Below are 10,795 nucleotides of genomic sequence, written 5' to 3' on the forward strand. Positions count from 1 at the left end.
GAACGGATTAAACTTGGATGTCATTAGTAGACTTAATCACTTTATTTTAATACTATTCAGATAACAAAAAAACTAAATTTCTGACCATTACGTCTTAAAGTCTTCATGATTATTGGCTCGTCAAACTGCAACTCGAACATAAAATAATGTAAGAGTTTCATGATCCTAGCGTTGACCATGACAGAGTCACATCCATGGTTCCCAGCCTTGCCAAGTTCGTCCGAGTATATTAGCATCCGTGGCTTGATCTATCAAACACAACACTTGAGACTCCACTGACAAACCACTTTCAGGTTCACGAGCTCTTACATTGGCATTCCTGTCTCCAAGACACACAGATTCCATTTGCTTATACCAAGATTGTTTCGAGTGCCCCAACAGAAGATCTTCCCTATCAAAGCATCATACAAAGTACATTGATAACTCAATTCACATATTAAGTTGTATAAGTCGCACAGAATGCAAACGCGGCGCTAATAGCTCTGGAACGGTCAAGCCAAAATCCCACTCCTTAAACAGACCTCATAACATATGCAGGGTTAAATCCTTCCAACTTCTTCCATGCACTGTGCACTTTCTGTTTTGGGTACCAATCTGCATTCTGATCGTCTAAAAATAAGAAAAAAGACAAAATAAGAAAGAAGTAACCAAATGAACATGAATCAATTTAGACTGATGAAAAAACGTCCATATTTAATCTTAGCATCGTATTCGATAATCAATTATCTCCTTTGAAATGTTTGTTGTCGTGAACAAAGTAGTACGAAGTTAAAAGAAAATGTAAATCATGGCCTCTTCAACTCGGTACTCCAAATCAGGTAAAATTATTTATGAAAAAAAAATACAGACCTGTATTGATTCCTTGAGTCTTAGCTTGTTTGCGAGCATACACCTAAAGTCAAGAGTGAATTTATGTTAGCTCGAGTTTTTGTTTCTCTTACTGATGGTGATTTTCATTGCCAGTAACTATCATTCCTTAGTCACTCAATTAATCAATCAATTACTTTATCGATATTGTAATCAATTAGTCAATTATTCAGCGCTGAAATATCAAGCAGGTCTTAGAAAAGCATCCCGAAGAACCGACAACTGCAAGTGTCTATGACACCCAGCGAAACTGAAATTCTGTGATTAATAAATTAATAAATCAATTCTTAATCAATTCTTATGAATTCTTTATAAATTGAAACTATCACGATGTTGGAAATCACATTTAGTTCCGAAACTGGTCGATCAAATCGTGATATCAAAAAGAAGCATTTGCACAGTAAGCAAATCCTCTCAGTGCTGCCCTGAGCGCTCCTTAGGCTGAGAACTACTTCAGTTTCGTCACGTAACCCTTTCTGGCTGACTCCTTCAGTCGCTGTTGATAACTAAACCTAGAATCTCGCACTGCAAAAAGGACAAACCAAACATCATATATAAACAGATTTCTGAGTTGAATAAGAACATAATTGAATTAGATGCTAGAATGGGGAGTAGAGCTTGATAGAAAGAGGCGGATGCTCTTTTCCACCCGAGACCTTCACCAAAGATTTACCTTGATACTGAATCGCTCATTAGTTTGAATATATATTCTGGACGTCTTTGCCCTGACGAGACGCGTATGTAAATTTCCATTTGTTATCAGTGATGATGCTGCGTTTTTAAAGGTCACGGAACGGCATGTATTACTTAAAAAAAAAAGGGAAAAAAAAGAACCTACGAAAGGCCCAGATGACATCCCTATAGCTTATGTAGAGATCAAGCGGAAATCTCACCACAGGCAGACCACACAATGTGTTCGCGGTAAATCATTTTTGAGATGAGACGAACAAAATCTATATGGGTTATGAATAAAGCTCTGAAAATTGCATGTCTAAATTTCATCTCGGTCTGAATATCTCAACAAAGTTAAATGAAATGTTACTTGATTCATTTGTGGTATATTTTCGCCTTCATGGGCCGTTTGAAGCGTCTTTTTACGAAACTACTTTTGGCCAGAGGCCGTTTAGAGAAGAAAGGGAGACCAGGCTTGCAACTTGGTGACTACAAGCCGCGACCTTCTCCAATTAAAAAAATTAACACCAAACCACTGAAATCTCTCCTAACTGGCGACGGCTGTTGATCGATGCGATTTTGCTCTATCTCTTCGCCGAATTTGAGCTCCATCTCTCAAACTTTTACCGAGAAAATCGATGCTGAAATCATGAATGTAGCTTTCTCAACATGATCGGTGTTAAACTCAGCGACTAAAGGAATTCGGAGCATGCAAACCGTTTCAAGTTTACCAATCAGCGCTTGGCTTTGTTTTCAACCACGGTGGGCTACCGCGGGAAGTTGCTGCACTGATTGGTAAATTATCACTTCATTATTGGACGAGACGCATATCTAAGTGTCCCCAGGCGCTCCTCATTGTAAAATTTATAAAAAAAACTTCATACGGTTTTCACACTTATTTAACATGATTTCATTTTACAAATAGAGAAGCCTTGACTGTGTTCTATTCTGCTGTATAGCACGCGGGAAGCAGCTAAAGCACAAAAGAAGTGTAGGGAGAAATACGAGACGTGGTCGAGTGTTTCTCCCCAAGTCTTGAGTGTTCTAGCAGAGTCCCAAGTGTTTACAACAGAACAGAACACGGTCAAGGCTTCTCCATTTGTTTTACAATAAAAAATCCGTTAAATTCGCCACGCATTACTTTCAATTTTCAAAAAAGAAAAAAAACTAGAGAGAAGTCCCGGAAAAGGTTGGACATAGTACAATATGGCTGATGGCGTGACAGCTTTAGCTCAGATCCAATTAAGGCCTATTTACACGGTACGACTTTGTCGCATGCGACAAGCTTACGACAGGCCTACGACATGACTTAGGACAATTTACACGCGCACGACATTTTCACCTACGACATGCCAAAATCGCGTGCAATTCCACTCGTTTCGGCCGCGGTCATTGTTTCAATAATTTGCAAGAGAAGGAAAAGAACCTCTTCCTCGCTCCACAGTGATATCATATTCTCTGTTTCCTCATCTGAGAATGTATTTTTTCGCTTTGGAAGCAGTCTTCGACTTTCCGGAGGCGACTTCCTCCGCCATTTTGACGCAAGAAAATTTCACCTTCCTCCCCTACTCAGTAGAAATTTGTCGCAAAATAAGTCATTTTCTATCAATTTCGGTTACGATTGTCGCGGCGTTTTAAAACATGTTTTAAAATCCTACGACATTTTTCGTGACGTGCACGACAGTCGTAAGCGAGTGGTAGGTTTGATTTACACGATACAATTCGTGTCGTAGGCCTGTCGTAAGCTTGTCGCATGCGACAAAGTCGTACCGTGTAAATAGGCCTTTAGATTCTAGGAATTTTCTAAAACAGGTGACCGAATAACTACCCCTAGTTAAGATTACGTGCAATAAGGAAACAAACCTGCCAATCAAGAGAAGGTTCCTGAATGAAGACATCCATAGTGTCCAAGAGCAAATCATGGTTACTTCTGAGGGCCCTTAGTGTATGAATCATTACGCTCTGCAAAGTTCCGCTTTTCTGTAATGGCAGCATTAGATTGATAAATTGCTGAGTCAATCGAAAAGGTATCAATTCTGGCAGAGGTTGGAACTGCATAAAAAATAAATAAATCGATAAGTGGAGCATTAAGCATTTATAGCAAAACAACAACCACAATAGCAACAACGAAAACAATAACAACGTCGAAAACAAGCAAAATTAAACAGGTACAGATTCTCAAATACATTATACAATTTTACACTGTAAATCTCGTTGTTGAATTCTTAAATTCAAGTCAGTACTCTTCTTCAGTGGCATTACTTGAGTTTCGCAGTAATTTTCAGACGACCGTCAAAATGAACAGCTATTAATTTTTTTTTGTTTCATTCTCCCTTCCTCCCCAACTCCAATAAAACAGTAAAGGAAGAAAGCTATCACCTGTGTTGCTGAGCCAAAGGCGTGACCAAAATCGATGCCAATCATCCTTCCGGTTTCCATGTCAACTAAGAAGTTTGACAAATGACGGTCTCCGATACCCAGAATGTACTGGCAAATGCACAAACAGGCATGTGAGCTTGCAAAGTGCGACCTTAGGATAAAAAATGCTTCAGGGGAGACAGCGAGTTGCAAAAAGGCACGCCTGTCAATTAAACGAACAGGAACGATTTCAGATTCATGAAGGTCTAAAGTATGCTTGAAAGTGTCGGACAATGGGCTTGTCAGTTGGATTTCATTGCTGACGCAAAACCAAATTAACGCTCGCAATTTAAGCAATCGTTATGACCAGACTATAGTATGTTACTACAAAGCGTGACGAATATTGTATATCTCACTACTTTCTTTATCAGAATGAAGTCCATAGTTGTTTGAACCAAGCTGACCCTGTTGTTTGAATGATTTGCTGCAAAGTATTTTCTCAACATTTAATATATCAATTATGATTCACCTGAGAAGATCCCAGGGCACCAAAGCTTGTTTCTGCGTGAAGCTTCTTTCAGTTTCTGTGCGATTCGCTTTCCTAGAGATACAAAAGATACATAAAGCTGCATGTCAATAGTGGGAACACTTCTTATGCAGAAAATGGATAAATGGGTGCTATTGATAACAAACGATTTCAATGGCACATAAATACATCACATTTAACTTACTTGAACATTTCGCCGTAGAATCGCGAAGGATTCCGAGGATCTCCTTTAAACTTTTCAATCCAGTTTCTGTAACAAGCATCTGCACCATTCCTGTTTAGGCGTGACAAAAACATTATTTATAATTTAATACAAACCCAGTTGTTCGTTAGCTTGTCTCGCTTACATGAAACAGAACTTGAATTTGAAAAAAAAAATAAATTAAAATAAAAAACAAACAAATACGTTAAGGCTATCAGAACAGAATGACTGTATTGTTCAAAATCATTGCTAAGCGTTTAAGTAAAACCATGGGACTAGAATGCTTGCAAACGAATAGCATCAACCTCTCTAAGGGACGAGGAAGTCAATCAAAAGCAAGTCGCAGACTGAAATTGTTTACGTAAACGTACGTTCCCATGTAGTGATCACATTCAGCTTTGGTCATGGCACTAATCAACACTTCTTTGAGTGGCTTGGTATTATTCATCCACTCAATTAAGCCAACCCTGTTCAAAATAAGAGAACAACACTATCACTTGCTGGTGGATTATTTACCAACGCATCACACACACATTACACAAGATTCTGCACTGTTTCACATAAAGCTCCATAAATTCAAAAGGCATTACAGAACAAAACAAATTATCAAACCGAGGAGTCATGGGAATAACTTGGTATGTCCTGAGCTTTAGACCCCTCTGACTGCACACGGGATCGTTCGCCATGATGTCATTCATGAGTCCAAAGAGCTACCACAAACACAAAAGAAGGACTCACATAAGTAATTGCTGTAAAATGATACAGTATAGCTACATGTACCAGTCTCAGCAGTAGTAGCAGCAGCAGCAACAAAAACAGCCGAACCGACAGCACCACCATCAGCAATAATGGCAACATCAGCAGTAGTAGTAGCAATAGTATTTGGTGTAGCAGTAGCAGTAGGAGTAGCAGAAGTAGAGGTAGAAGTGGAAAAGGAAGTACAGCTAAAAGTAGAAGTAACACCAGCAACAACATGAGGAGCAGCAACAGTCGTTAATGTCGTTAATGTCGTTAATGACGAAATTTTTTTTGTTTCTAATGGGTTCAGGCAATTGCATTTACTTACTTGTTCAATCCTTTGATCAAGTCTTAAGTCCTCCCCTCCTTTCACCAAAAACATGTGATCTTTTTCATCATCCCCTCTTATAACCAGGCGCTTAGGCTTGCGAATTGACTTTAACACCAAAATCTATAAAATTACACATCAAGGAAAGAAATGATCCTCGTAGGTGGACTTCAATTTTTTGACTTCTGAAAACACGCGTAATGGTAATTCTTGATTTTACTAGGCCCCAGGCGATTACCTACACCAATATCTACATTCTTCATTCAAAATAGTATTATGGCAGTCACGAAACGTGTCCGAACAGACTGGACTGATCATTGAACGACCCTGTCTGCTGAGGAGAAACTGGAACTAAATAAATGTTCCACAGAATATAGCTCACAATTACAAAGCAGTTAATAAATAAATTAAACACAACAACAACAACAACAACAACAACAACAACAACAAACACAAAACACAAGACAAAAGTTGCTTCAACAGTCCTTGCTACAACTAACAGTACACTATAAGGCATTCTGATCATCAACGCTACCTTGAGAAATTTTACAAACCTTTTCGTCAAACCCCACAATCTTTACATGATACTCAGGAAGCGGCTTCGTCTTGCCCTTGTACTGACCTAAGAGTGCAAAATACTCGAATTAAGAGCATCAAACGTAGAAGGTGAATATAAAGTACAATCTTAACTCATTAAATGCACACCCATTAAATGCCTCTTGCCAAGCTAAAATAATTTTTTCAAAAGCGGTTGCTTTAATGGTTTTTCAAATCATTAATTTTCCTCATTAAAATGAAGCTTATTTTAGCTATTGAAGATGATCGCATCATAACCTCGGAGAGTCTACAGGAAATATAATTTTACTGTTATTTCTAACAATATAAAAATGAAGTACGTTATAAAAGTTCATTATGAACAGTTTTTAAGACGATGTTATTGGATTTCTTAGTTTAAAACAGCCCCTACGTAAATATATTATCTAAGTGGAGCAAAAAAAAAAAAACAAAACTGTCAAAAAGTTGCATGTTTGGTCCTAAAGCCCTTACCAGGTATCTCCAGAGCATGCGCAAAGTCAGTTGCCTGAAAGCGAGATAACCAAGGGGAGTACTCCTTTAAATTTCCTGGGGGAGGGGTCCGATGCCTGTGTTTGTCCATTTTCTGCAGAATATCTTTACACCACTTTGAAAAGTCCTGATAGAGAAACAGTGACGTCATTACCAGAGAAAAATGTACGGACATTCTCGAAATACGTCATTTAAAAAATATATATTTATAATGAATAATAATAATAATAATAGTAATAATAATGAATAATGAATAATAAGAAGAATAATAAAAATGATAATGAATAATAAGAATAATAATATTTTGTCAGATCATATCTTTATAACAAATGCTAAAATCTGTTTACAATGGAATCTGTAATTCGACATTTTTTGAAGATGCCGTATCCGTACGAATAGGTCATCCTCTATGCCATCTACTGTGTAATGTTACAATAGAAACTTCGGGAGCCACTAAAATTACGATAAATGTAATCGATTTATGGTCTATTGCATTTTGATGGAACTCGAGTTGGACGGGTCTGTACGATTGCCAACCGGATTGTGATACGGACATATTTTAGTATATATGTCGATAACAATAAAATTTTAAATATAAATACATAATCACAATAATAGTAATGGGTCCATCAATAGGGTAGAGGATCATCAGCCTTGATGTAAAATAATTCCGGCAGTCATCTTGGCGCTCATTCATTACTCGTACCAAGAGAATCTAGTGCACACGTTGAAACTAAGAAGGTGACCAGGATATCAACAGAAGGATAGTCTGGAAAGACTAGACAGTCACGAACAGCGACTTACTGATTGCCACACCCAAATTTGAGCCAAAATTCAAAGTTGCACGAGATACATAGCCAACTTTGATCGCGATAAATGAACTTAATAATAGCCTAAACTTACCGTCGTCTTAACGCCAACAAGTTTTTCGCCCTCTTTTCCAAAGATCCCCTGCACCTCGCTTGCAAATTCCTACGTACATGTAGCCAGCAAGTATAAGATCTTTTTTAATGATCTAAGATGCAATCGCCACATGCCTTATTTACATACAACAATATGTAATTTTATCTTTAGTAAACACCAAACAGGTGAATAGTGCTTTTCAAGCACGGTGAAGGGCTGGGTCGAAAGTGATTAGCAAGTAGTAATCACTTCTGAGCAGCCGACGACACAAGATCGCGCATCATGAGTTAAATTTCCGACCATTTTGTGGTACACTGACAGACATAAATCAATTGTCTAGTTTCAGTGTGGCATATACTTACATTTGAATCCTGTGGGCTGAAATACGAGGATATCATGGGTTAAACGGCAATTACCACAGTGATCAGATGAATGAGGGCAGAAGACCCTTATACAACTTTATGACATCGCTGGTAGCGCCTGTGGGCAATATGAAGCGAATCCTGTGTTCTGATTGGCTATCCAAGAGGGCAAGATGAGCCCATCTTGCCCACTCGGAATTTCCCTCTTTGTATTCGCAGACTTACATAGATCGGAATATTTGGTCAGTGTCGGCGATGGAGTCGATGGAGACATTCAAACCAAAGAAAACATAAACGGGTCTCGTGGGTTTATTGCGCAATTTCTTTCGCGCGTCTCGCGGGTCTCGAAAGTCATTCTTGATTCTAGATGAAGCGAACTCTTTGCGCAATATAATCAATCCTTTATTGACTAAGCTTGTTCAGTCAAGATGACTAGAAATTAGCCTTTCTTTTTTCGCCTCTGTATGGACCGAGACGAAGTGACCATTTTGCTGGATTGCCGAAAGCGAAAGTTCCGTCAATTAATATTAAATATTCTATTAAGATTCTTACAGAAAGGATCTAATTGATTTGATACTGTCAAATCAATAAAAATGTGCATTGTGTCTAATGTCTAAGTTTACTTCGTTTCTGCTTTTAATCTCCGAGAGTGACTGAGGAAGACACTAGTCAAGTATGTAAATATTCCGAAAGCAAAGACTGTCTTCCCAAAGTAACATTCCCAAAATCTTCGCGACCTTCTCGCCCCACGAAAGTTGTAAATCCTTCAAAAGCAGCGACTTTTAGATATGGGCTGCCAGAGATGAAGACCAGCCCTTTGGTTAGATATGACACCAAACCTCAATGATGTTGACACAGGATGTCTCCTATTAGCATGAGTTAAAAACTTTTTCTCAATATATTTTTCTCATAATTACCTTTGCAAACTTTTTTCTAAACGGTCCCAACTCGGTGCCTCGTGTTTGCGAGCCACTTTTTGTCCTTGTCCTACTGTCCATCAGAAGCTGAAACATGGCTCCAAAGCACAGTTTGACAGCTTGTGAATCGTTTCTCTTGATCTCGTCCTCTAACAACTGCTTCATAGGCCCCTCGCACCATTCCTTTTGAAACACCAAGATGGGAATGCAGAAAGTTAAAAAATTGAGGGACAAGGAAACTTTTGATATTCTTGATATGAGGATTGTTGAACAATCCAGTTGATGGGCTGCGTTCATTGGCAACTAGAGAATTATAATTTCTCGTTGTTTAGAAATAGATAATAATGGTCAGCCACACGAGACCAGGCTTACCTAGCATTTCCTTGAAAGGTAAGCAAACAACCGAGTTACAGTTCCATAGAATACAAAAAGAATCATCTTTACAACGCCCGTGCAACAGGCTTATGACTATTAACGTCGGAAAACCCAATTTTCTCCACAAGCCCCGCTTTCAATGCTGTCCGAGGAATTTTAATGTGCATAAGAGGGTATTCCCACAATACTAAACTCAAAAGAAAATAACCACAAATAAAAATAAAAAAGGAGGCCAAAATTCATTTTTTCCAGTACATACGAGGTTTGGTGGTGAATTTTAAGCAACTGACGGCATCGTGCATAAGGGCTATTCCTAAAGGGCAACATGAGGTGAAGGAATATTAAAGATACATACGTTTTGACTAACTCTTGGAAAGATCAAAGAAAACTTTTCCATAAATTAGAGTGGGCATTAATCAAATTGAAATATATAACACGATACAATGTTTTATTGCCTGTATCGCACTTTGCCTTATGTCGAATATCATTGCGTGAAGAGGCACAACCATGAACAGTACTCACACGCTGGTAAAACGAGTGTTTTAAGCGGTCTCTTGTCAAAGTCCCGAAATCAAGCGGTCACCTCTATAAACTGGCGATCATGATCACCCTTTACTGGGTCCCAACGGCCTATTTGTATCGTCCTACCTGTTTTGAACTATCACTTAGAGCTGAGCCTCAATTGAAATTAAATTAAATCTAAGAATAATCTTTCAAGTAAACATTTTATTCATGTTTATCTCCCAAAATCAATTTTAGTAGTGTTTTTAGCCAGTTTTGTACATTATGTGGTCAATTGTGGTAACGAGCATGAAGGCAGCCAGAGAAATGCAACCAATTTCTTTAATCTCAGATTCAAACCTCAATGCAAGATAAGCATAGAACTAAAGAACAGACCCGGAACACCATCTCTGGGTTGGTAAGCATCTCTAATGCTTCTATGAAGTCATCAAGCAGAGGATGTTCAAGTGACGATCGAAGCCTGTTAATCATAACAAAACTAGTTTTAAATTGTACGATTTACAGCTGACTAGTCTTACATTTCTGTTCGCCAAGATTCGTAAGGACTATACTCAAGTGAAATCTTATCTGAATGTTAACTTTCATAGATAACATAACCTTCACAGTGAAAGAAAATTTTGATTCGGGGATTTATTACTGCAAACACTTTCCGCAAAAATCAAAATAAATGCCGGCGCCCGTAGTGCCGTAATTAAAAACTATAAATGATAATGATGTGATGTTGAACGCATAAGGAAAAAGGCAATTGTTAAATTCTTAACAATAGATACCAAATAAAACGATTACCAAATAAAACGATTACCAAATAAAACTATAAATGGTAGGGCTAAAACGGCACAAATTAAAAATCTTATAAATGTACCTTTTGACAGCCTCTTCGCTAGCTTTTCCTTCTTTGTTGTTTTCAAACACAAACTGCTCACTGCTTATCTTGAGCGA

General features: G+C 38.1%; 1 protein-coding gene across 12 annotated transcripts in view; it reads right to left on the bottom strand.

Annotated features, from left to right (window-relative positions):
- Positions 1–27: 27 nt before the first annotated feature.
- The window catches only part of LOC113673640 (DNA-dependent protein kinase catalytic subunit), a 159,094-nt gene continuing 148,326 nt past the window's right edge, over positions 28–10,795 (bottom strand). For 3 of the 12 annotated variants that reach the window (XM_089184351.1, XM_089184349.1, XM_089184347.1), the window contains 16 exons: positions 10,719–10,795; positions 10,196–10,316; positions 8,960–9,142; positions 7,681–7,749; positions 6,760–6,904; positions 6,267–6,334; positions 5,713–5,835; positions 5,259–5,356; positions 5,018–5,113; positions 4,629–4,718; positions 4,427–4,498; positions 3,919–4,120; positions 3,403–3,591; positions 850–892; positions 522–609; positions 28–391 (listed from right to left, as the gene is read on the bottom strand). The exon at positions 10,719–10,795 is cut by the window's right edge and continues 12 nt beyond it. In XM_089184351.1, coding sequence (XP_089040477.1) covers positions 187–391; positions 522–609; positions 850–892; positions 3,403–3,591; positions 3,919–4,120; positions 4,427–4,498; positions 4,629–4,718; positions 5,018–5,113; positions 5,259–5,356; positions 5,713–5,835; positions 6,267–6,334; positions 6,760–6,904; positions 7,681–7,749; positions 8,960–9,142; positions 10,196–10,316; positions 10,719–10,795 — 1,869 coding nt within the window. In that variant the 3' untranslated portion in view covers positions 28–186. Of the gene's footprint in view, positions 392–521; positions 610–849; positions 893–1,535; positions 1,674–3,402; positions 3,592–3,918; positions 4,121–4,426; positions 4,499–4,628; positions 4,719–5,017; positions 5,114–5,258; positions 5,357–5,712; positions 5,836–6,266; positions 6,335–6,759; positions 6,905–7,680; positions 7,750–8,042; positions 8,059–8,959; positions 9,143–10,195; positions 10,317–10,718 lie in introns of those variants that run through there. The other 9 variants (XM_089184350.1, XM_089184348.1, XR_016180295.1 and 6 more) reach the window with 8 other exon arrangements.

Source organism: Pocillopora damicornis, chromosome 10, assembly GCF_964200805.1.
Source record: "Pocillopora damicornis chromosome 10, jaPocDami1.2, whole genome shotgun sequence".
NCBI lineage: Eukaryota > Metazoa > Cnidaria > Anthozoa > Scleractinia > Pocilloporidae > Pocillopora > Pocillopora damicornis.